Here is a 27,218-nt window from a genome sequence, read left to right on the forward strand (position 1 = left end):
GCTATCCCATCTTCTTGCTACATCATGATACCACGCCAAAATTATAGAAGGTATAAAGAGAGACTTATAGGACGTGATTTTTGTTCGTCGAGAGGGGATCTCATTTTTCAGTTGGCTATTTAGTCCAAAGGAGTACTTATTGCCAACAGTTATACCCCCTTGATTTCTAAGCTGACGTTGTTTCTGTTGAATATACTGGTCCTCAAATAGACGAGCCCTTCAGGCGACGTGAATAATAAAATTGTCTCTGATAAACTAGAAAAGCCTTATGATCACTGTCTACAGTGCACTTAAAGCCATGGTGAATAAAAAAGGTGCATTAACTCTCTCCCAAACTACGTTGTAAGAAAACACTCACTCAAATTGCTCACGCAGTCAACTATAACAGCGGTCGCTTCACTTTCGTGGACGTGCCTATTAAACAAGGTCCAATTATTAGCAAGACACGCACGCTTTTAGAGCCATCTTCCACCTTAAAATGTAACAATTTCCTAAAAGCTATGCGAACATTATAGAGGACCTACGAGCCGAGACAAACATTGGCCACTCTGAAGGAAAAAAACACGTGTCCCACAAAGTCAAGTAGCGTTACAAAAACTTACTTTTAAGATATAAATGCTAGACCGAAGAGTATGAGTGGGGAAAACTTTTGATGTTGTCATGACTGATGACGAAATTTCAACAACAGGTTCGGAATATAGCAGACGGTTTGAGGGCAGAGAAAATTCCTGCAGCACCAACAAAGACTATTCTAAACGTATGGAAGGAACATTACAGATTATTGCAGCTGACTAAGGCGTAGGGAGAATGGCAATTTGAAAACACAATTTATCGTCAAAAGCTGGGTCCGTAACTCAGCTCTTCATGAGCTCTAATGCAAGATACAATTGTGAGAGTGCATTTCTATAGATTCCTCAAAGATTTAGCAGGTAGTAGCCCAGCATCTATAAACTGATTCAACTTTAGTAGCGAGTCCCTATTGCAGTTAATGTCATCAAGAGCTATCTTTATGCGGAATCTTTGTCAACAGTGAAAGCAATTTCAGCCTAGAAATTGAAGGAAACGGCACTACTAACACTTACTGCTATTGGTACTTTGGACTGAAAAATCCACAGAATATACAATTATATCGTTCCATTTCGCTCTTACCTGTCTATTTTGGTCGGAATAATGGGCATTGTCAAAACTTATATGAGATTCAAGAAAGTTCTGCGGAAGATTAAAAGTCTTTCCCGTAATGCCGAAAGTGTCTGTCGTAATAAATGTATTTATTTCTAGTTAAATACCTGCAGCGGCTGGCAGATCGACATATTTCAAATTACATCGTCTTTTTATATACCAGCGGGTACTCCTGCGTATGACCCAACTTACTTTGTAAAGGAGAGAGGTGGGGTGTGTTTCGCTTCCCCCTTAAGGATATTCTTCAAGAAGTAGCGTACGGTGAATAGCTGGTCGATAGTATACCTAACAGATCTAATCTAATCAACACACTCACGATCGACAAAAATTCAAGTTTATGCCATAACTCTCAAGTTGGCTATTAAACAAAAGCTCTTCCCTGATTTAATTTTCGAGCATCCTTTGCAAACTTTTCGTTACTTGGGACATCCGACTGAATTATTTAAATAAAAACAACACAAAATATTTTCGTGGTTATTTATTGCGTTTTATTACATTTCTTCAGTAATCACAACATTAAGTTTATTGGAGAATCAGCCTCTATCAGCCATAGCAGTCATGACGTACATAAAATTCTGGGCAGCCCCATAGCCAGCAAATGATAGGACTGCGATTACAATTGCTATAAAGAACTTCATTGTTGCTATTGCGCAGATAAGTTTATAATTACTGTTAACTGAAATTCATTCAGCACTATTTATACCTAAATTTATGAGCCTTTATAATATTTGGTATTACATTCTACACAAAAAATTCTGTTGATAGTCCTTGAGTAAATAAAGGTTTGCTTTTCTATTAAGTTTTTTATGTAATAAATGAAAAAACAAAGCTGGTTAGGAATGTTTTTCAACAAATTTCTTATTTATTTGATTATATAACTAATTGATCAAGCAAGGAATAGTTCATATGAGCACAGTATTTGCGTAAATAGCAACAACAGTGTTAACAATAAATTAATGTATATCTACCCAGTTGAAATAAGTTGTATGCATACAGGAGGTATGAATTCCAAATGCATAAAAGTATGCGAGATTCACATTTTTTGAATTGAAAACATATTTATACATACAGAAAGTATGCGTGCCGTGTTAGTGAAAAAAGTTATATGCCTGCATGAAATATTCATGTTGTATCAATTATCGTATGTTTGTAAAAATAAACTTTTCTGAATTTTGTCTGCATGTATATAATTTAGGACTCTTTGGCTTTTCTTTATTGTCTTCAAAAGCGTATTCCTATTTATGAGGTATATACTCAAAACTATTCTTTTAAAGAAATGAACTTCAGGATATAAATAACTGATGACAGGTTGTACAACTTGGAGCAATAAACTTGGAATATATCTAGAACTAATTACGACCGCCGACCGTTTGGCCCATGGATGCTTTACCGCTGTTAAGCTGTATTGAAAAAAGCATTTAGGACGGTAGGGTTCGACTAAACCGCTTCGCTGTTCGTGCATTTATGGTCTCTATAAGCCAAGTAAAAGGCTTCCAGTTGAGTCATCTCTTATCATATCAATGCCATCAATTTTGCAATTGCATATGTAGGAAAACTTCCATTATATTGATGCTGGGATGCCGCTTTTTTACGTATGAAACATATGTATGGATGAAAAAATGTTTTCTAGAGCTTTTGTATGCATTCGGCATTGATACAACCATATGCATACAGAAGTAGTACAAAGGGAGTAATAGAGTGTGTATGCTCCCTGAGAAACAACACTTCAATTATCGATGTTTCATGCATACATTTACAACTGGGTACATCAATTATATCCTAAAAAAATGTCTAAAAGCGAGGAAAAAAGCTATTAAAATAAACAAGTAAGGAAGGCTAAGTTCGGGTGTAACCGAACATTACATACTCAGCTGAGAGCTTTGGAGACAAAATAAGGGAAAATCACCATTTAGCAAAATGAACCTAGGGTAACCCTGGAATGTGTTTGTACGAATGGTGTTAATGGGGGTTTTAAAAGGGAATAGCCCTTAGTTGTTTATGTGAAGGCGATTTCGAGATATCGACCAAAATGTGGACCAGGGTGACCCAGAACATCTTCTGTCGGGCACCGCTAATTTATTTATATATGTCATACCACGAACAGTATTCCTTCCAAGATTCCAAGGGCTTTTGATTTCGCCCTGCAAATCTTTTTCATTTTCTTCTACTTAATACGGTAGGTGGCACACCCATTTTAAAAAGTTTTTTCTAAAGTTATATTTTGCGTCAATATACCAATCCACTTACCATGTTTCATCTCTTTTTTCATATCTGGTAAAGAATTAAGGCATTTTTTTCATTTTTCGTAATTTTCGATATCGGAAAAGTGGGCGTGGTCATAGTTGGATTTCGGCCATATTTTCTACCAAGATAAAGTGACTTCAGATAAGTACGTGAACTAAGTTTAGTTAATATATATCGTTTTTTGCGCAAGTTATCGTGTTAACGGCAGAGCGGAAGGACAGACGGTCGACTGTGTATAAAAACTGGGCGTGGCTTCAACCGATTTCGCCCATTTTCACAGAACACAGTTATGGTCATAGAATCTATGTCCCTACCAAATTTCACAAGAATTGGTCAATTTTTGTTCGACTTATGGCATTAAAAGTGTTCTAGACGAAGTAAATGAAACATTTTTTGTTAAAATTTGACTTAAAAAATTTTTTTTTTATAAGTGGGCGTGTTCGTCTTCCGATTTCGCTAATTTTTATTTAGCACACATATAGTAATAGGAGTAACGTGCTTACCAAATTTCATCATGATATCTTCAACGAATGCCAAATTACAGCTTGCAAAACTTTTAAATTACCTTCTTTGCCTCGGTGCCACGCCCATTGTCCAAAATGTTTCTAATTTTCTATTTTGCGTCATAAGGTCAATGCACTGACCAAGTTGCATTGCTTCATCCGTCTTTGGTAATGAATTATTGCACTTTTTCGGTTTTTTGAAATTTTCGATATCGAAAAAGTGGGAGTGGTTGTAGCCCGATTTCGTTCATTTTAAATAGCGATGTGGGATGAGTGCCCGGGAACCTACACACCAAATTTCATCAAGATACCTCAAAGCTTACTCAAGTTATCGTGTTTACAGACGGACGGACGGACGGACATGGCTAAATGAATTTCTTTTTTCACCCAGATCATTTTGATATATAGAAGTCTTTATCTATCTCGATTAGTTTATGCCGTTACGGATTACCGTTATGCGAACAAAGTTAATATACCCTGTGATCTCTGCTCAGCTGAGTATAAAAATGAGGTATGCGTTATTTCGCTATCGAAAAACTTCCGTTATTCGGACAAGTAGTTTTCTTAAATATTCAAACTATTTTTTTCCATTGTTATACGTAAAATTTTATAAAAGAAAATTAAAAATTAAATTGTGTAACTGTCAAAGCCGTTGATTTCTAGTCGAGTTAGCCAACTTAACAGTCAAGTGCTTTTATTGACGGATTACCGCCAAGCTTCTCAAACACCGAGGCGAAAAGTTAGTAAATAGCATGAATCCACTAGGAAGGCCATCCCGCAAACAATGCCAATAACTATGAAATCAACTTTTTTATTATCGATATATATAAAATGAAATGAAATAAAATAAAATAAAATAAAATAAAATAAGATAAAACAGAATAAAATGAAATAAAATAAAATTAAATAAAGGAAAATAAAAAAATTAAATAAAATTAAATTGAATATAATAAAATGAAATATATGTTATAGGCAATAAAAAATTCGCAAATAAATAAATAAATATATTATTATTATTGGCGCAGCGACGACATGCATTATTTTCCAAATTAACTTTCTCTACTTTACAACATACAATTAGATGTATTTAAGTAAACTTTTTACATTTGCATAGTCGAACGTGCTACACAAGCCAGGAAGTCAATGTTTGACTGAAACTGAAAATAATATACCCAGTTGCTGGTATTGGTCATAGTAGCAATATAATGGAAAGGCATCTATGTATGTGACCCGGTCTATAAAAGGTGGGTTATGACTCAAACAATTTTCCACTGGTTTCGATAGTTTTTGAGACGCTCTTTCACGTGGTGAAAACTAGAAAGTCCTAACTTACTTAGAAGTGTACTAAAAATGTAGAGAAAGAAGGGCACAAATGAAAGACGATGAAGCCTTTGGTTCCTTCGATGCCACTTTGGTGGCTGGTGAAGCATCCTCCGATTTTTTTCATAGCATTTTTTTCGATGGCAATGGAGCCAAAATATCGGTCAGAAACTGATTTGTGCTTTGCATTTGGGCATGACTGTTCATAATGCAAAAAAAAAAAACTACTAAGAAACTGAAGAAATGCTTTGTTTATCTTTAAGAGCTGTTTCTCTCAATTTCTTTTTTGAGTCATTAACCAGCTTTTCATAGGCCGGGTCACATATATAAAAATCAAGTTCTGTGTGTGTGTGTGTTTGCAATGGAAACGTATTGTCCACACTTCAATTATCACCAAATTTTGGCTATAAGTTCCTTCAATCAACACGAATGTTTTATGCAAAAAATAAGTTCGATATATATAAAAGGGGCGTGGCACCTCCCATACAAATAGAATCTTTGGTACTGCATAACTCTGAAGGTATACATGCCATGAAGTCAATCCCTAACATCTCCAAGAAAATGTGGAATTAGAAGAAAGGGGGAGTGGCACTTCCCATACAAATGGAATATATCATACTGCATATCTCTTGATGTAGTAATGATAGGCTAATGAAAATTGGTAAGGAGCTGTATGACGTTAAGTTCTAACACCTCCAGTAAAATGTGGAATTGGGTGGCATCTTCCCTACAAATGGGATTTTTCAGAACTATGGCTGCCGTAGAAACTTAGATTATTTTAACACCTAAAGTTTGACTGCATTGTTGAGTTTGGCTGTTATTCCTTTTGGACGTTTAATAATCTGCCACCGTTAAAAAAATTTGTAAGCGTCAGTCTATCTACATCTTCTATAAAAATCAAATTCTTTGTGTGTGTGCTACCTATGGACACGTATTTCCCACACCTCAATCATCACCAAATTTTGGTTCCTTCGATAAAGACGAAGGTTTTTCATATTACACAATTAAGAATTTTAAATTAAAATTTTTTTTGGCTATGCGAACGAGCAATCTTAGCTCCCAAAAATGATCATGTTAACAAAATCAATGATCGTATTCAAAACCAAATTCCTGTTGAAGTGACGAAATATAAATCGATCGACACAGTTACAGATGAAGATCAAATTGTTAATTATCCAGTTGAATTTCTAAACTCTTTAGAACCACCAATCATGCTTCTTCTGAATTTAAACCCACCAAAATTGTGCAATGGAACCAGACTTTGCGTTAAGAAATTAATGCCGAATGTAATTGAAGCAACGAAGGACAATCGCTTACTATTGCAGGATTAATATAGACTCTCGACTGTAGTATAAATATGCGAATGAAGCAGCAGAAAGCATAAAATTTGTTTGATTTAAGCACGCTATCAGTTGCGAAGTGAAGTTTAATTGCGAAGTACTCTTAAATTAGTCTAATAAAGACCATTTTGTAATACAGAATATTGAAGTGTTTTGTTCAACAGTTTAGCGATACGAACGTAAGCAGAAGGTTGCAAATAAGCAGAATTCCCCGAAATTCGTTACAGCATTCTTCAGGTATATCGACTGTTTCGTACATTATCATAAAGATCTGAAATATGTTCTAAGTTTCAAGAGTCTAGCTTACTGGGACTTTGAACGAATTCTCTACTTTCTAACTTTTATTGGCCTGTTGTTGATGGGCTCCAGATGTTTTACCCATTTTCAAGCAGTTTTGTCGATATCTGTTTTATAACATACTAACGAAACATCGAGAATAAATCGAAAATTTTTTGGTAACATACCGACACGTTTTCGAAAAGTATTCACCGTTAACAAACCATTAGCACTTCGATAATATGCCGTGCTGTTTCGGTTCCATTTATGTTTTTGCTTTCGGTTTTGCCTTTCTTTCTTTTCGTCCCCACCCCGTTTCCTCTTTTCTTTTTTTCCTTTCCCTATGTATTTTTCCCTTTCTCTCCTCTTTTTTATTTCCTTTATTTTAGTTTTCTTTCATTTATTTCGCTCCCTCTCCTCCCCTTTCCTTTCCTTTCCTTTAATTTCCTTTCCTTTACTTCGTGTCCTTTCTTTTCCTTCCCTTTCTTACTCTCCTGCGATTTCCTTTCTTACTTTCTTTTCTTAACTTGGGTTTGCAACTGTTATGATAATCATAAGTGTCATTATTAGCATCCTCATTATTATCGACATTGTTATAATATTGATCTTCTTTTTCCTTTTCGTCTGCGAATATCGTTCGACCGAGACATAAAATATTGTTGCTTCTGCAGAAAAAAATTTAAAAACTACACGACGCAAATTGACAGACAAGCTGGGTTTTAAATCTCCTCGTAGGTACTGTCGCTTAAAACAGACGGGCATTCTGATTCCCAGCATTTTGATGCACTTGACAACTAGGTATATTAAGTAAAACTGTTTTTGCTTCTCTAGCGCTATATAAATGCTAGGAAGATAAAAAGGATGATTCAGTCTGAAGAAGTACAACAATATGCCGCCTTTTGTTAAAACTGTTTGTTTAACATTGCTGTTTGTAGGTAAGTGTGAATCAGCTTTCTTGTAATTTTACAAAATCATAGACGATGTGTGCCAATTTCCATATACCTTACTAGTCTCAAATTATACTTTTAGTGTTGGTTGCACAAAGATGTGAGTCGAATGAACCTGAAACCGAAGCGAATGTGTCTGATAAGGAGAAAGTGGAAACAAACACCCCAGAAACCAAACCAAATGAAATTTCAAAGGCTGAACCAGAGTTGAAAGAAGCAAAGAAAGAAAATGATGGCCCTAAAGCGGACAAACCTGGAACGGCAGTGTCTGAAAAGCAAGAACCCCAACCGAATGACTCAGAAAAACCTGAAGCTAAAGAGAAAGTAGAAACAAGAACGCCTGAAACCCAACCAAAAGAAATTTCAAAGGCTGAACCAGAATTGAAAGAAGCAATGAAAGAAAATGATGGTCCTAAAGTGGACAAACCTGGAACGGCAGTGTCTGAAAAGCAAAAACGCCAACCGAATGGCTCAGAAAAACCTGAAACTAAAGAGAAAGTAGAAACAACAACGCCTGAAACCAAACCAAAAGAAATTGCAAAGGCTGAACCAGAGTTGAAAGAAGCAAAGAAAGAAAATGATGGTCCTAAAGCGGACAAACCTGGAACGGCAGTGTCTGCAAAGCAAGAACCCCAACCGGATGACTCAGAAAAACCTGAAACCAAAGAGGAAGTAGAAACAACAACGCCTAAAACCAAACCAAAAGAAATTGCAAAGGCTGAACCAGAGTTGAAAGAAGCAAAGAAAGAACCCCAACCGAATGACTCAGAAAAACCTGAAGCTGAAACGAAAGAATCAGAAAACTTCAAGGCTGGCCCTGAAAAGTCGGAGGAGCCTACAGCTGAACCGAAAAAGACTGAACCTGCACCGAAAAAAATTAATAAGCCTAAACCTTATCAGAAAGAATCTGAAATTAGAGAGCCTAAACCGAATGAAACGGCATCAGCAACATCTAAAAATAGCTCAGAAAAGCCTGAAATTGTACCAAAAGAACTAGAAAGCACTAAAGTTGACCCTGAGAAATCGAAGGAGGATGAACTCGACTCAAAAAGGCCGGTAACTGAACCTAAACCGAACAGAACTGAAAAGCCGAAACCTGAAAAGGATGAACCCGAAAATGAGGAGTCTGATTCCGATGAAACTGCAAAGCCGAAAAAAGAAATATGTAAACAATCTAAACGAATTTCGGGAAAACATCAAAAGCATAGACTCGAATGTGAATCAGCAAAGCAAAAAAAGTCCGAATCCGAAAAGTCCAACTCGGAACTTGAAAGCTCTGAATCAAATGAATCACCGGTTCATAGAGGTAATGGCAATAAAAAGAAACGACTTCAACCGCCAGCATATGTCTGGCGTGGACGTGGATGGGAGAGATCACAACCGTATGAGCAAGCTTGGTACATACCAAACGGATATGGTTCTAAAATACCGACTCATAAAGTATTTATACCTAAACAATATATAATTGTACCATCTGAACAAAGAACGTTCAAACATCAAGGTGGGATCTTAACAAATATCGTGAGATCAGCAACTTCTTTAGCTAGACATGTTACCGGTATCATTATCTGAATGAAAGCAATAAATGTGTCAAAATTAATCTATACATATGTACATACTTATGATAAAGTTGTAATAAATCCATATCTGTACTAGCAGACCCGGCAGACGTTGTTCTGCCCTAAATTTGGTATATCTCCATACATCTTAATAATCTTTTTCCGTCTAACTCTGCCCTCGCCCCTCTACACTTTTTCCTAATCTTTGTATTCACTCGTCCCGCCATATTTTTCGCTTCATCTATCTCCATCTTCGTCTCATTCTATCTCTTTCTCAGTCATCTTCTCTCTTTTCTGTTCACTCAAGTTTTTCTAATTCTTCTTCATATCTTATTGCCAGTCCCACAGGGTGGTATGTATTTTGTTCCAGTCCCATTCCGAGTCTCAGTCCCAGTTCCACTCCAAGTCTCAGTCTCAGTCTCAGTCCCAGTTCCACTCCGAGTCTCAGTCCCAGTCCAGTTATATACCAAATTTCAGGCAAATCGCATAGGACGTATGTAAATAGGTATGTTGGTATTATTAACTCATGTCCTTATTTCGGCTTCGCATGCATATTTATCAGTTTTGCCAGGTTGATGCGACTAAATCGAATATCACAATGAAAATTACTTTAGAGCTCACAGAAACGGCTTGATTTCCATATTACCCACACATTCTAGGGGTACCCGGGTCCATTTTTTGGCCTACATCTCTGGACCCTGAATGAAGATCGCATTAAGTAGCTGTACTTGTTCTAATTCACTGCTTTCAATTGAACGCTTTAACATTGTGTTATAACCTTTTGAACGCATACTTTACTGGTTTAGTCGTAAGAGGTTCCGAAAAATTCACATCATTTGAATAGTTAATCTAAAAAGGTAAATGCCAGATTTGAGTACTTTTGGTAGAAGTGTGAGTACGAGCTGTGCCGCACTAGTACGTCGATATTCTTTAAAGCTTTAGTGTTAAACTGTCGCCTTGACTGACTGTCTCACAATATAATACCTTTCATGAAAATGGGGCATTAAGTTTGTCACGAATCTCAAAATTGTGAGTCCTTAAAGGAGAAGAGATAGACCCACAAATAAGTGTACCGACATGATCAGGATGATGACCTGAGTTGGGTTAGCCATGCCCGTCTGTCCATCCATCAGGCCATCTGAATGTCTGCTTGCACGCAAATTGCCCATACATTTTTGGGACATCGTGATAAAATTTAATGAACTGGTATATTTGGGTGTCCAATTGATCATTTGTCGGAATAAACCGGTTCGGACCATTATAGTATATATCCTCCACAGAACCGGTATTTGAAATTTGAAATTTCAACACATTATTGCTCAGCTCCAATCATGAAAGGTAGATAGATAGATATATAGATAATTAATTGAGGATCGCACTGCGACCATTGGTCTATTGTACCCTCAGCTTCTTCAAAGCACTTCATCAAAGCCGACATCTCTGATGAACCCTAGCAGTTCGCCTGGCTTGAGGGATTTAATGTGAGAATGCTCTGGCCATGGTGAGCCCATAAACTTAGCCCTGCATCTTGAGATTGCGTCACACTCCAGGAGGATGTGATCCTCCATCTCCGTTGAGTTATCAAAAAATCGGCATGTTTTGTTCGATAGTATGCTCAGCTTCTGCATGTGGCTGTTCAGTGTCCTTTAAGAATAGCTGTTAGGATACTTAGGTTATCTTTCGAGAGGCATATCAATGCCCTATATCGGGTTGTGCTGTAACCCTCTAACAGTAACTTAATTGTCTCAGGTCTGGCATTTCCCTCTTTTCCCTCTCTTCTACTAATATATTCCCCCTAACTTCCTGCGGGCCTACTGGCAGGAACAGTTCGATAACAATGGGTTGTGTCGTTGCTGCCTCTCTGGCCAGCCTATACGCCTGCTCATTACCTTAAACTCCCCTGTGGCCACGAACCCAAGCAAACAGTAGTTCGTTGTGTCCTCCTAGTCGATTTAGATGTTCAATGCACTCAAGGACCAGTTCTGATTTTATTTCAAACGCCGAGATTGCCCTGAGGGCGGCCCGACTGTCACTGAGTATGGCGATTGTTTTGTTGGAGTATTCGCGCTGAAGGTTCAAGTCAGCGCACTGGCTTATGGCGAATACTTCCGCTTGATAAATGCTCGGGTATGCTCCCAGGGGTATTGATATCTTGGCTCAGGGTCCAAAGACTCCAGATCCAATCTCCTCTGGCGTCTTCGAGCCAGCGGTGTACCATACTATTTTATGTCACTCTATTTTATGAATGCTCTCAATTCTGCTTTCCTTCCATGTACCCTTGTCTCCCAATTCCACTTTATACCTTTTCTTGAAGATATCATCCCTCGGGAGTTGATAGATTGGGATTTTCTCTCTCAATTCCTCCATGCATCGGGACGATATGACTTTACCTTTTCCCGAGCCCTCCTTGGCCATATTCAGGATGGTTCGACTGCTCTATCGATATATGCAGCGGGGTTAGATCGAGAATAGCTTCCAGCGCTGTTGTAGGGCATGTGTATGCACACACATGCCAGGCATGAAAGGTATGAGGTATTGTTTCTGTGTGGTTATTTCAAAAAGTTGCTTTATTTTTTATCCAACGGATATACTGCAAATAAATTGTCTGGATTGCATCTTGTCGGGAATTAGAGATTCCGGAATTTGGTTTTGTCGGGATATTGTTTTTGCCGATACTCTGCTATGCATGGTTTCTGCCCTGACGAGTTTTCTGAAAATTGCTGCGATTGTGTCTTGTAGGGCCACCGTGATGTGATGTAGCGTGCTCCGCCTACCACACCGAAGATCTTGGATTCACGCCCGGGCAAAGCAACATCAAGTTTTTTTCAATTAGGAAAAAAATGTTTCAAAGCGGAGTTGCCCCACCGCAGTGTTTGGCAAGCACTCCGAGCGTATTTCTGCCGTGGAAAGCTTCTCAGTGAAAACTCATGTTTTGTAAAGATTTTGAAGGTCAGCATTATGAGGCGTACTCAGTTAGCGTCAATATCTGAGCTGCACGGAGAAGACCTTGACAGGCTTCCTAGACACATATTTTGGACGTTGTTATAAATTTATGCAACTCACTCTTCGCCTTTCAACTTCATCGCTTCTATGGCGTATTATTTTTTTTTTTATTGTTAGAATTTACATTTGGAGTTTTATACAAATTTCTATTGGGAAATTTGCAAAACTCTATTCAAAGGCACGCTACAAAACAACATGCCTTTGTCTTTCGCAGAGATTTATGGCCGAGTTTCTCTTCCAATTTGCGTAGTGCTCCTTTTTTAATTTTTCCTACAACTTGGCCGGACGAGACCTACATGTTTTATGTCGACTCCGAACGGAATCTGCAGATGAGTTTTCGCCGAAAAGTTTTAATGGCAGAAATACATTCGTAGTGCTTACCAAATCACTGCCGAGTGGTAAATCCGCTTAAAAAGATGTTCTTCTAATTGAAAAAATTTGTTTTTAAAATTTGGTGATGGGCGTGAACTCAGGATACTTGGTGTGGTAGGCGGAGCACGCTACCAACACACCTTGGCGGCCGCCAACATTTTCAATATTGTAAGCATTTTGCTTTTATATATCCGAACGTGCAACTGCATTCCCGAAAATGAATTATAAAAATAGCAAGCCAACCCCTCCCATTCAAAGAAATTATACAAATAAGCGAAAACTCGTAAAAAAATTTAGTTCGAACTTCGATTTGTATTTACATATACTTTCCTAACAGCAAAAATATGGTGGATATTATAAAAATCATTTGTTTTACATTGCTACTTGCAGGTAAGCCATAAAGATGATTTTTAAGCTTATCAGGCAGTAACGTGGATATTTTGCGTCTCATTTGTAGAAGACTTGGATACAATAAATAAATCTATAAGAACAGTGACCTTTCGCGGATTATTGCCTGCGGAGGCTATCGTCCGTGAAAAAACATTTGAAGCCGAAATAACTTTAATATTTGGAACAAAAAGCTTTTAGTTTCAGAATATATCTGACAGATTACATAAGAACACAAAACAAAACAAGTAAGGAAGTCTAAGTTCGGGTGAAACCGAATATTACATACCCAGCTGTGCACTTGAAACGCTGTTGTTGTTTGTTATGAGTGGTTAGTGTGTTATAAGGCTGCTTTATAGGACCTTTAAGCAAAGTGGGCGTGGTCTATTTTGATTATCTTTACTTAGTCTATATAATTTGGCAAGGGTAGAGTCTCTGCAAAATTTCAATGCTTAACATGGCTTAATCACATTTTTTTCGACACTGATGCTTTTGATATATGGAAGTCTATATCTATCTCGATTCCGTTATACCTGTACAACCAACCGTTATCCAATCAAAGTTATCATACCCTGTTATCATCCATCGTTATATATGTACTAATATGTGATGAATCAGAATTTGGCGTTTGTTCAACTCGAACAACTCTCAAAAGCCGAGTAAATTCGTTAATGTCCTTACAAATAGCTAAAGTCGCAAAATTTTAAATTTTTCCATATATTAGCTAACAGGCCTTCCGCATGTCGAGGCGCATTTTGCTAGATGGGTCTGTTCTAATATACAAACATTAAAAGACATGTGAACCTAGTACACGTGAAGTTCGACGTGTTGGTCTAAAAAGCGAATGTTTTTAAATTAACTCGTGTTGCTCAAACAGGTGTTGAAGTCAAAGCTAAACGGAGGTGACTTTATCAGAAACCGATTATTTCGGGCTTTTTAAAAAGCTTCGGCACCTTCTTGCCAGTAACAACAGATACCGACAAGTGTTTGTTTTATTATCGGCTTATTTTTACAGCGAATTATTATCGTCGTATTATCGATTTGCCATCACCGAGTCATCTGCTTCTCATTGGTTTGATATCGGCTTATTACCGTATTACGTTTTATAGATGTGTCATCGATTTTATATTAAAATTTTAGCGGTAACTGTTTCATATAAAAATGCTGAGGCGGCGTTTAAATGCGCCAAACAATTTTATAAAAGCCCTATAAAAAAACGAAACGTTTTCGTGTACAAAACGATAACATGCCGATAGCATATCGACAGTAATCCGTTAGTTTTTCGAAATCGATAACTTTTTCAAAACATATCGATAAAAAATCGAAAATTTTAAGATTACGAATTGATAACTTCATAATAAAAAGTAGATAAAACGCCAATGAATAACACTGACAATCGGTAACTTTTCCCTAAGAAGCATTTAGAGACAGAAATACACTCGAAGTGTTTTTGTCAAACTCCTGCCAAGGCGCGATCCTGCTTAGAAATTTTTTTCCAGTTGAAACAACTTTATCAAAATTTTTGATTTAGCTTTGCCCGGGACGTGAACTCAGGCCCTTCGGTATGGTAAGCGCAGCACCCTACCTTCACACCACGAACGGCGCAACAACTATCCGATAGCTCGGCCATAAATCGTCGATAACACACCTATAACAAACCTTCTTTATTTTTTTCTCTTCTCTTCTTTTCTTTTCTTTTCTTTTCTTTTCTTTTCCTTTCCTTTCCTTGCGTTATTTCTAGCGCTAGATTTGTCTATATGTGAGTCAAAGCTACCTGAAGAGCATGATGGTACTACAACTGATGTAAACGAACCTATAAGACGTCAGAAAGGGTTTTTAAGTGACCTTAAAAGAAAAGCTGGAGACATTTATTCTAAAGCTGAAAATGCCATTAAAAAAACAGTTGGTTTAAACGAAGCGAATCAAAAAAATAAAGCTCAACGAATTGCACAAAAATATGGCGTTACAACAAATATAGGAAATGAAAATTTTGCACAAAAAGCTGTTAATGTTGCGAAAAAAGCTGGAGCAAGGGTGAAAGCTGGTTTCACTGGAGGAGTTGCACAAAATCCACAAAATGGTCCCTCCCTTGCTGAACAAATTGCACAAAAATATGGCATTACAACACGAACACCTGACGTTAAAACTGGAAAACATTAACGCATTTATAAATAATACCCTGTGTACAAGTACAGCTGGGTATAAAAATGGTAGTGCATGGTCAAACCTTTTAGTTTATTTTTGGAACCTTGCAAAGTTTTAAGCCTTTTCATACTACTTTTATATCCACTAAATAGTTTTAAGCAATTTCTTAGTATTTGGTTAAAATGTTTGTTCAGATACTTGAAAAATAAAATTTTCGACGAAACAGTTTAAATTAAACCCAGAAAGTTTTACCCTTACTGCGTTTTTAAACATGTTTGGTCTATATTAAACTGCGTAACAAAACGAGCTTTAGTTCTGTTCTATGAACCAAATATACTTTTTCGGAAAGAGGAGAAAAATAAAAAACACGTGTATCCGCGATTTTCATGTACACATCAGAATTTTTTTATGTATAAAGTAAAAGCTCGTAGTCTTCGTTTGTCCGCCTGTGTGAAAGACTTTGGATCGGATTGGAATTTTTTTTTCACTTTTTTCAGCATAACTTGAAGGGACTTTTAAGCTACTAAAGCGTTCCGAATAAAAAAAAAAAATTTTTTGTAGTTTATCAATAGTAACTTTCTAACACTAAACTGTTTATGACTTTTATAACACTTACAACTGCTATGACAGATGAAATATTGAATTGCACAACCAATATTGCATCATTTAAATTCGTTTAATTTATTTAATTTAAGCCATCTCAAATCATTTTGCCGCCACTACACATTAAGCTCGGTGTCGTATCAAATTTTGTTAAAAAACTGGATCGTGAGGGCGAGGCGATTGCAAAATTTTTCCGAAATTGAACGGCACAAAGATTCATGCAGGTATTTTTATAAGAAGGCATTAAAATGGATTGTCTTTTTCAAAATTAAGATTGAGTCCGATGTTCTCACTCTTCACTCAAAGCTAAATAGTTTTAATGGCGGGCACTTAATGCCTTAGCATCATAGAGAGGTGGTGCGATACCAAAGGATTGTCTATCAATCCTAACAAAACTGTCATAGTGTCTTTCATCCGGAGAAGGAAAACATGAATCCCAGAGCCATCCCTGTGTGGTAGAAAAATACAATTCTCAATGGAGGCAAAATACCTAGGGGTCACACTGGATAGAACCCTCACGTGGAATGCTCTTTTGAATGCTATCCTAAACAAAGCAACAAGAGCTTTTTTCGACTCTACGACAAAACATGGGGGATATCTCGAAAAATGGTATGTTGGACATTTAATACTGTTGTAAGGCCAATAGTCACCTTTGCTTCCCTAGTTAGGTAGTAGAAGGCCACGCAAAGAATGGCAAAAGAAAAACTAAGCAAACTGCATCGACTAGTTTGCATTGGCATAACAGGTGCGATGAGAACGTCCCCTGCTGATGCACTTAGTTCTTTAGTGGGAATACCTCCCTTCCCTATTCTGATAGATATAGAGGCAACACTACGATCACTACGACTTCCAAATATTTCGGAGTTGAAGCCAGGAAACATGATAAGGCATATGAAAGTAATAAATAAATTCATAGAAAATCCCATATTACAACTGTGTGACGTAATGTCCCTTAAGCTCAGAATCTCATGGAACTTTGAAGTGTTCATTGTGGAAAGGACACACTAGGAAACAGGGAATCCCTATAATGACCCTGACTGAGAGGTCTGGTTCACGGATGCATCGAAGTTTGAAAATCTAGGAATCGATACCAATTGGATGCTACCCCACCATATTTCAGGCAGAAATCCGTGCAATAGAAGTCTGTGGTAGAGAATGTCTGCGGAGGGACTCAACATCGAAGAGAATCTATATTATGTCGGACAGCCAAGCGGCCTTGCAATCCTACACAGTTACAAATAAGCTAGTGGATGACTGCACTGAAATCCTTAACAACCTAAGAGCCCAAAACAAGGTTTTCTTAAGATGGGTTCCCGGAAATCAGGGTCATGAAGGTAATGAACAAGCAGATTACCTAGCAAAGCAGGTTGCTATAGAATTCTATGGTCCAGAGCACTTTTGTGGACTTAAAAAAGCACACACCAGGGAAACTATAAGTAACTGGGAAGCAAAACATTTCAGAGTCACTGGATTGACTACCCAGGGTAAAAATGGGCTAAACTGTTTATACTTCCGGCAACGAAAGTATCAGCCAAACTCATTAATCTAAGCAGGGAGGACCTAAGAACTCTTACTGGGTACTATACAGGACACTGTGGTCTACGAAATCACCTAAATAAGTTAAGTATATCCGAAACCCAAATTTGTTCTTTCTGTGAGGTGGACACGCCGATTCACATTCTCGGCGAATGCGTCGCTCTCGCAAGGCAGATACTCTCCCACCTAGGTGTGTTACTCTTAATCCCTATGTGATATGGAGTAAGCAGCCTTAAGAGGTACTTACTTACTTACTTACGTCCACATACAAAATTAGGCTGAAAAGTCATGCACAATAGATCTGCAAAAAGCTCGCAGAGTTTCCAGGCCTAGTAATAATAAAAATAAAAATAATAATAATAATAATACTGTGTAATGTACTCAAAATTATATAGTAAGTTTATTTCAACTTATTACGCCAGTAATATGCCTTTAGTTAAGATGAATTCCGTTCTCTTTCTAACACACTGCCGTTTGATACTTCGGTCAGTGTCAAACTCTTGTGGAACTCAGTGGAACATGCATTTAACACTGAACAAAGTGTCAAAGTTACCGGGGTTGCTGTCTTGAAAGCGACGCAGGGAAACAAAAAAAGAGGAGCGGAATATCAGATATGGGTTTCTGTGATGTTAAATTTTTTTGAACGAATTTAGTATGAAAATGTAGTGCATCTATATGGGTCCTACATAAAATTATACAAAAGTCTTGAATTGGGGTATCTGAGGACGCGTAGTTATTCCAGTATTAAGAATACAAACACGGTTGCTAAGTTTTTCGAATTATTGGAAGCGAGACAAAAACGCGTCTTTAATACCTACCCCGGCGGTTTTAGTCGTGTTTTAGAAATTGTCCACGGTAATAAAGTATCACAATTTGTTAATTATAATTGTCCAAAACATATGGATTTTAAAGAAAGATGTAATTAAGTGCGCGTTTGAAAGTAAATAAGCATATTTCTTTGTAGTTTTACAATAAAAATTTACGCAGTGTTCGTTAGCACCTACTACACTTTTCTTGGACCTAAGAAGTACAACAGTGCCAAATAGCATCCACAAAAAAAAAAAACAAAAAGGAACAAGAACAAGCATTTTATCATGTGAACGTGGCTGTGTATGTGCGTGCTGCTACATATCCTACTTGTAGACCTTTACAATGATCTGGGTATTGCATTCGATTCATCGTTTACTGATCATCTAAATTTTATAGTCCCCAAGGCATATTCCTTATTGGCCCTTATTAAGAGAAATGGATCTGAGTTAAAAACCCATATACTAAAAAGCTATTTTACAATGCCTTTGTATAATCTAGGTTGGAATATGGTTCCATAATATGGAGTGCTTATTATCAGGTACATAAGAAAAGGATACATAAGGAAGGAACGTGTACAAAAAATATTTATGAAATACTGTTTATCTGATATAAGATTTGATTTGCCCCCCCCCCCCCCCCCCCCCCCCCCCCCTCATATATCTCAAGGTGTAGGCTAATAAATCAGCATACGTTAGAGAGCAGAAGGGATATCTCATCCATAATATTTATTTACTATATTATTAATGGCAATATCCCATCTCCCATTCTTTTGGAGTCTTTGGAGTTTTAAGTTCCATCACGGAACTTGCGGCAACATAAAAGGTTTTCTATTGAGTCTAATTACGCTCTAAATGGGCCAATCACGCGCGCTCTAATTGCCATCAACTAATTAAACAATGATCGTTGTATTGATTTTTTAGTATCCCGCTTTTGTTTTAAACATTTGTTATTCTCTTTATTATGTTAATTTTTTAACACTTTTTACTTACGTATAAGAAACTTTTGCTAATCTAGTCTGTAAAATTATTGTAAATCATAGACTGGATAAAGAAATATGAAATGCAAATTAAATAATAAACAATATATTGATGAAACTGGTAATTTTTTATTCGTTAATTGACCTCCAATAACACCTCCTCTTAATTTCAGTGCCAGATGCTTTTGGAAAGCGACCCCAAAATAGTCCAAAAGATTTTGAAATAGCCCCGAATCGTTTCCTTGAATAATCCCAAATGGTCCCCATATAGTCATAAAATAATATAGAAAAGTCCTTAAACGGTTCCGATATAGACTCGAAATGGTCTCTAAATAATTCCAAAGTAATCTCGAAAAAGTCCCTGAATAACCACGATTCAATTCCTCAGGAGTGATACGATGTAGAAAAATAAGAAAGTTAAAAGTTTTTTTAGATGGACATGGCCCGCATTTTTTTACTTCCTTTATATTAGGCCGGTTGAATGTTTGTCCGCTTTTCATACAAATCTTGCAATCGATTTTTAAGTAACTTCTCATTGAGCTACAAACGTGACACTTTACACATAGATTAGAACACCGTGACAACGCAACAAAAGGAAAAAAATCCGTTTGGTGGCGCACGGATCGAAAAAAATAGATAATAATTTAGAAATTTGAAACCGGGTTTTAAGTAATTTCTCGATGAGTTAGAGGCTATAAATTTGGAGCTTAATTCAGAGGTCTATGACAGCCGGTGACACAATATAAAAAGTTCCGCTAGGAGGTGCACGGACTGAGATATTTAGAAAAATCAAACGGAACGGAGGGAATTTTGGGATTGATTTTTATGTAAGTTCTCATTGAGCTACAAGCATAAAACTTAACAGATAGGTTAAGACAGTGCGAAAATGTAAGAAAAGGTGAAAAAAAAAAAATAAAATAAGCACTCCTTTATACAAATGGACAAAAATCAGCGAAAAATGTTGCCTTATATAAAGACATATTCTTGCTAAACTTTGATTTTTAAATTTTGACATAGAAATTGCAAAAATATTTATGAGAAGTAAAAATATAAAAGTGGAGCGCACATTACTTGGATTGGAAAGTTGGTAGGAAAGGAGATATTATTATTATTATTAGTCAATCAATTGCGCTCCCTCCACCTTTATATTTTTACTTCTCATAAATATTTTGGCAATTTCTATGTCAAAATTTAAAAATCAAAGTTTAGCAAGAATATGTCTTCATATAAAGATACATTTTTCGATGATCTTTGTCCATTTATATAAAGGAAGTGCTTAAAATTTTTTTATTTTATTCTTTTTCTGTAATCTTTATAAAACTATTAATATCATAATTCGAACAAAAGTCGACCTAACCGAACGTAAGTTCGTATACGGACTGTTTTTATGACAAGATCTGTTTCTTCTAAATATGGGTTCATTGGGTTGGAAGCCACGGCCGGTTTTATACCCAGCCGTCCGTTAGTACAATAGTCGTGGCACCGCCCACATTTAGGAAAACAATTTAAAAGTTTTGCAAGCCGTAAATCAAAAGCGTTTAGAAACACTTTAGAGTTCGAGGTCTTTGGAAATGTCTATCTTAGGAAAATAGTTGAAGACTACGCCCATTTTTTTTTAGTTGATTATATAAAGTTTTAACCATCACAAAATTGGCGTAATATTATGACGAATAAAATAGCTACATTACTATTATAAATATGTTAGTGCAAAGTACGAAAATATTAAGAAACCTCGTTTATGGTCCACGTCCGTCCCTTTTATTTCAACTCTTCACAAAACTTTTAATAACAAAGTCTAACAAAAAGCCAGAGAGTTCAACGAGATTTGGTTAGAACATTGTTTCTATGACAGTAAATGTTTTATAGCTGCTTCCGAAAGACGCTAGCCATTATCCAGTGACTTTTCCAGCTTCGTATCACACTCAATTCTCACAAGAATGCTCTGGATCATAGGTAGACTTTTGAAGCAGAGGTCGTGATATTTTTGTACACATGAGTTGTGATAGACAGATGTTGCCGTTGTGTTTTATTTAACACATACGGCGTTAAGCTTAGTAGCGACATCTATTTTTGGAACAAAAAAGGTTTATTACAGGCAGCGTTGCCAAAGTAAAGGCAAGAAATTCAAAAATTATCTAGCTCACGCCCTTCAAAAAACGCGAGTACTCTATAAGTAATGTAAGGAATACTCCTTTGGGAGTATAGCACTGCTCCAAATCTAATCTGTATTCATACAAAAAATGTGCTCCAATTAACATTGCGATGTCCTAGGAGAGGAGTAGGTGATCCCACTCTCGCTTTGTTTGTGAGTATTCCATAGAGTACATACGTGAGAGTACTTTCGAAAGTACTTTCACTGTAGTACTCCATGGAGAACCCACAGAGGATCATATGTCAAAGTACTAAAGAGGAATTGTGTCGGAAAGAATTATCGAAGTGAATTTAATTTAAAATGAAAGTAAATGAAGGGGGGCAATACAACTTTTATATTTTATACTACGAATATTCTTATGTTATTTAGCATTTGCGTGAATAAACTAATATTTCTCTATACATACTATAGTATGTATACATAAAACCAGTGCGCTGTTGCATTTTATCAGAGTTGCCAAAGTAAAATTTTATTATTAGTTATTTGCATGCAATATTTTACTTTTGGCAACTCTGTTCGATCGTCATCGTGTCGTGATCACTGTCGTTAAAAAACGAGCAATGATCGGCTGATGGTGGTCCGCAAACGCATTGCAAAGGAGTATTGTTAGAGTACTCCAACATGAAGAAAATGGAACACGTAATCCAACAATTTTTGCAGGGCGGTTTAAACCAGACTTCTATCTGGATTTATTAGCTCAAATCGTTGTTGTTGCATTTACATGCAAAATTATTTATCTGGCTCTGGATCTTTGCAATCGGATGATGTCTGTTATATTTGCATATAAAACCCGTTTTTTCACATTGCGCGTAATAACACACGCTTATCATCACTTAGATAATGTTTAGGATACCTATCTATCGGCAATTATTGAAAACTCGCGGCTGTGGTAAAATAATTCGCTACAAAATAGATTGTGATTTTTAGCAGAGACACGCATCTTTGTTCGTCATAGTGTATAACCTAACTGTTCGGTCATAGAAGTTGAGAATCTTGTAGAGATAAAACGAAGAGACACATTTCAGTTGCAACTAAGTATAATCATACTGAAATTTAGCAGTATTAATTTTCTGCGCAAAAATTCCATAAGTGTAGATAAAGTTATGCGCTTAGCAGTCTATATAGAGTATAAGTATATATGGGGTATTCCATCCCATTTCGACCAATTATGAACCCGACCCCTTTAGAATTGGCTGAAAGTTTTTTCTTCTTTTTCTAGCTTACGAAAGACGTTTTTCAGAAGTTTTTCAAATTTTTTCATCCAACTCAAAAAAAGTTATGAATTTAAAAAAACACCGTTTTTGTTTTCAAAATGCTATAACTTTTTCAAAAATTGACCGTTTGGGATCTTTTTTTTTTTTAATTTTTTTTAAATGTACTTTTCGGAAAAAATTCAAAAAAATTTTTAAATTTTTTTTTTGTAATTTTTCAGTTTTTCGAGATTTTTCGAATTTCGCCCTTTTTTTCTCATAAAAAACCTCAATCAATTCTGCAAACGGTGGTTTTTTCAAAATCCTATAACTTTTTCAAAAATTGACCGTTTGGGATCATTTTTTTTTTTTGTAAAATATGTTTTTAATGTACTTTTCGGAAAAAACAAAAAAAAAATTTAAGTTTTTTTTTTTCAATTAAATAAAAAAAAAAATTCCGGCCCACTCCGGGATTAGTGGGGATTATTGCAGAATTGATTGAGGTTTTTTATGAGAAAAAAAGGGCGAAATTCGAAAAATCTCGAAAAACTGAAAAACTACAAAAACAAAAACTTTAAAAATTTTTTTGAATTTTTTCCGAAAAGTACATTTAAAAACAAATTAAAACAAAAATTCCAAACGGTCAATTTTTGAAAAAGTTATAGCATTTTGAAAACAAAAGCGGTGTTTTTTTTTAAATTTATATCATTTTTTGAGTTGGATGAAAAAATTTGAAAAACCTTCGTAAGATAGAAAAAGAAGAAAAACTTTCAGCCAATTCTAAAGGGGTCGGGTTCAAAATTGGTCGAAAAGGGATGGAATACCCCATATGTATATGCATGAAAAAAAAAAACAAAGATTATATGTATGTGTATGAGAGCACACGTTGGGTATATAAATTTTCGGTTACGTACGAACTTACACTTCCTTAATTGGTTCTGCTATTTTCAAGTCTAAAACTACATTTAACTAGGGTGCTTTGAATAGATAGATCAATTATGCAAACTGTGATTTTAAGTTATAACAGAAAGTTTTTTGAAATATCCAATTCGCTCCGACCCTCCAATATCGTCTATCATGAAAAGCATTATCTGATTTTTAGAAAAATTTGCAAAACTATATTCAAAGACACGCTTCAGAACAAAAGGCTTTTGGAATTTTAATTATATAATCTGTATGCCGCAAATAATGTTGTTTTTTTTTTGCGTAACACTCTTTCATATCTTTTTTGGGGTTTTAAGCATGTCACTGCATTAATCTAAAATATTATAAATAAAAACGTGCTACTAAAAATCATCTATAAATGAGAGAAAATTCAAGGAATAAAACACTCAACTTGAATTTATATTAACACTTACTTTCTCATCAGAAAGAACATGAAGAATATTATAAAAATCGTTTGTTTCACGCTGCTATTCGCAGGTAAGCTGCAATACTTTTTGAACTTATTATTCAGTAATTTGGTTATTTCGCGTGATTCTCCCTCTAACACTTACCTCCGAAGAGATTTGGGCCAAGCGAGGAAACTACGAATTTGCAGGGGACCTAAACGTTTTGTGTCGACTCGACCGGAATCTGTAAACCAGATGAAACTCGCTGAGAAGCTCCCATTGAAATACATACGGTGTGTTTGCCAGATCACTACAAAAGGGTGACTCTGCTTACAGAAACTTTTTATAATAGAAAAACCTTTTTTCTAAATAATAAATATTACTTTGCGGTGGATTTGGGGCCAGAACCTTTGGTGTGGTAGGCGAAGATCGCAAAGATTTACGTTTATTTCGAACCTGCGTAATATTGAAACTATCTTTGCATTCGTGAGCTCAAAAGAGTTTGGAGATACATATTTACAAATATAAGGATGTAGATAGTTAGCTGGAAATTGATCTCAAAAATATGCGATATTGAACTTTTTTTCTAAACCTGTCGAGTCCAAATGATGTGTTTAAAAACCTTCATTAAAAATACACCTACCCTAACGTATATATAAAGATTTAGTTCGAAATCCATTTAATTAATAGTAGAATATAATTTCAGCGTTGGCTATACAAAAATGTGATTCACAGGATTATGAGGAGGAATATGCCGAGGAGGAACCTGCAGGAGAAGAATATGCCGAGGAGGAACCTGCAGAGGAGGAATATGAAGAGGAGGAACCTGCAGAGGAGGAATATGAAGAGGATGAACCTGCAGGAGAAGAATATGCTCAGGAGGAATATGCAGAGGAGGAACCTGCAGAGGAAGAACCTGCAGGAGAAGAAAATGTAGAAGAGGGACCTGCTAAGAAGGTGTCTAAGCAAAACAAGTGGCTTAATAAGGTTAAAGATTTTGGTAGAAAAACTAAAAATACTGCGCAAAAATATTTTGGTAAAGCTAAAGGAGTTGCAGAAAAAGCTGGCAATCAAGTAACAAAAGCTTATAAAAAAACTGTTGGTCAATTTAAAAAACTTTTCGGGTGAGTAAATAAAAGGATATTAAGAAGATGGCAATAAAAAATAATTTTTCGAAATCTTTGCCACTGTTTTCTTACATTTGTTGAGCTAAAAGTTGGTTGCAAATAAAAAAGCTTTTACTTATTTATGTAGAAAACTTCAAATTGCTTAGACTGAAATCAAATATATTTACTTTCTTGATTACCGCTTAACGGTTGTGGCCATCATCATCGCTTCATAGTTGGGCTAACTGGCGCCAATTGGTCACACTAAGGGAGTTTATATCGTTATCCATGTGGTTCCTCATTTTGTTGTGAGGTCACCCTCTTCCTCTGCTATATACTTTTTAGCCGGGCAGCAACTTTCGCTTTGTTTTTAATTCTCTGGACTATGTGGGTGTCTGCATAAAGCTTGTACAGTTCATATTTAAATCTTCTTCGGAACTCCCTCTCGCCAATACGTAGAAAACCAATAAATCTTTCGAAAAACTTCTCTCTCAAATACTCCTACAGCCGCGTCATCTGATATTTTCATGATACATGCTTGTCCACCATACAGCAGCAGGCATACGGTAATTGACTTGTAGAGCTTGATTTTCGTTTGTCGATAGAGGACTTTGCTTTTCAATTTCCTAACTAGTCCTAAGTTGCATTTATGGACAAGAGTGATTCTTCGCTTGAGGCTGCCAGCAGTGGCGTGGTTTCCAAGGCGCAAATGCGCTGGCTTTTTACTCGATGAAAGCAGATGCTTTGCTTTTTCCTGGTTCACCATCAAACCCATCTTTTCCGTTGCTTTTTCCAGTCTGGAATAGTCACAACTTACGGCGCGGGTGTGCAGGCCGATGACAGCAATGCCATCAGCATACGCCAGTAATTGCATGCTTTTAGAGAATATTGTTCCAAAGCGGTTTCGTTCTGCGGCTAGTAATTATCTCCAGCATTAATTTAAAGAAATCGAATGATAGGGGGTCACCATTAAACTTTCGCCCTGAAACTTCGTTTAGCTTCGAACGGCTCGGGCAAGTTCGTCGCAATTTCGTTTGAGGTGATGGTGTTGCTCAACGTCATATTCCACAGTCTTATAAGTTTTGCAGGACAATCAAATTCATACAGAGCGGCTTAATATTTGGGACAACTTTCTGACGGAAAATAGGCTGTTGAATATGTCTGAGCGATTCAGGGCGGCCGCCGTGTTGCGTTGGTAGCGTAGGCTGAGTTCATGTTGCAGGAAAATCAACATCAAAAAATTAGGAACAATACTTTTCAATCTGAAAAAAATTAGTTTTTCTAAGCTTGGGTCGCTCCTTGGTAGTGCTTTGGAAAACATCCCGAGTACATGCTGCTATGAAAAGCTTCTCAGTGAAAATTCATTTACCTCGTAGATGTCGTTCAGATTGGACGTAAAACATGTCGACACCGAAGAACCTTTTGAAATCGAATGAGGCTTCCAATGCAATGACTCGCTTTCCTGTGATTTGTTCAGCCTAATGCTGCAGAAGATAGCACTAGAAGCGTACAAGAATTAAAAATTTCCGGAGTATGCTGACGACATTTACATACATTATTATGTCTTCTTTTCTTTTTAAAGAGTCAAAACAGTGAGCCTTGCGATAAGAGAGGACTAGAAGTGTAAAAAATAGTGGATCTTTTGCTAAGAGAGAACTTGACGAAGTACATGCTGTCATCCACGAAAAATCGTTACTGTTGTTAAATATAAATTTGAGACAGTGAAGGGCTTCGTCTTACTACAATTAGCATCAACAACTAAAACAATATCAGCTAATAAAGCAATTGGAGAACAGCTCTTGCCTACACTTTGGACTGAGTAGGAAACTGGAAAAAGAAGCCCTCTATCGAAGAACAAAAATCACTCTCTACAAGTCGCTCTTCATAACTGTCTTGATGTATGCTTCAGAATTATGGACAATGTTGAGAGAAGATGAGATGGCTAAGTTATGTCCAGTGTTGCCAGAACTTTTTCAGAAAAAAAGGCTAGGTTGACATAAATAAAAAGCTAAAAAGGGATAAATAACAAGTAAGGAAGGCTAAGTTCGGGTGTAACCGAACATTACATACTCAGCTGAGAGCTTTTGAGATAAAATAAGGGAAAATCACCATGTAGGAAAATGAACCTAGGGTCACCCTGAAATATGTTTGTATGTCAAGGGTATAAAATGGAAGGTATTAAAGAGTATTTTAAAAGGGAGTGGGCCATAGTTCTATAGGTGGACGCCATTTCAGGATA

The 27,218-nt window shown here is 36.5% G+C and overlaps 3 protein-coding genes across 3 annotated transcripts; all 3 read left to right on the forward strand.

Moving 5' to 3' along the window:
- The first annotated feature begins 7,751 nt into the window (after window positions 1–7,751).
- Window positions 7,752–9,490, forward strand: LOC137254159 (uncharacterized). Its single transcript, XM_067791894.1, has 3 exons — window positions 7,752–7,793; window positions 7,873–8,116; window positions 8,585–9,490. The coding sequence occupies exons 1-3, from the start codon at window positions 7,752–7,754 to the stop codon at window positions 9,379–9,381; spliced, it is 1,083 nt and encodes a 360-aa protein (XP_067647995.1). The 3' UTR covers window positions 9,382–9,490.
- A 3,544-nt stretch (window positions 9,491–13,034) lies between these two features.
- LOC137253068 (uncharacterized) lies at window positions 13,035–15,526 on the forward strand. The gene is made up of 2 exons (XM_067789386.1): window positions 13,035–13,133; window positions 14,872–15,526. Exons 1-2 carry the CDS (start codon window positions 13,088–13,090, stop codon window positions 15,288–15,290), a joined length of 465 nt encoding a protein of 154 aa, XP_067645487.1. The 5' UTR covers window positions 13,035–13,087; the 3' UTR covers window positions 15,291–15,526.
- An 8,295-nt stretch (window positions 15,527–23,821) lies between these two features.
- On the forward strand, window positions 23,822–25,051 carry wuc (Wake-up-call). Its single transcript, XM_067787014.1, has 2 exons — window positions 23,822–23,964; window positions 24,580–25,051. The coding sequence occupies exons 1-2, from the start codon at window positions 23,919–23,921 to the stop codon at window positions 24,999–25,001; spliced, it is 468 nt and encodes a 155-aa protein (XP_067643115.1). The 5' UTR covers window positions 23,822–23,918; the 3' UTR covers window positions 25,002–25,051.
- The last annotated feature ends 2,167 nt before the right edge of the window (window positions 25,052–27,218 follow it).

The sequence above is a fragment of the Eurosta solidaginis genome, chromosome 5 (genome assembly GCF_040869045.1).
Source record: "Eurosta solidaginis isolate ZX-2024a chromosome 5, ASM4086904v1, whole genome shotgun sequence".
Classification (NCBI taxonomy): Eukaryota; Metazoa; Arthropoda; class Insecta; order Diptera; family Tephritidae; genus Eurosta; species Eurosta solidaginis.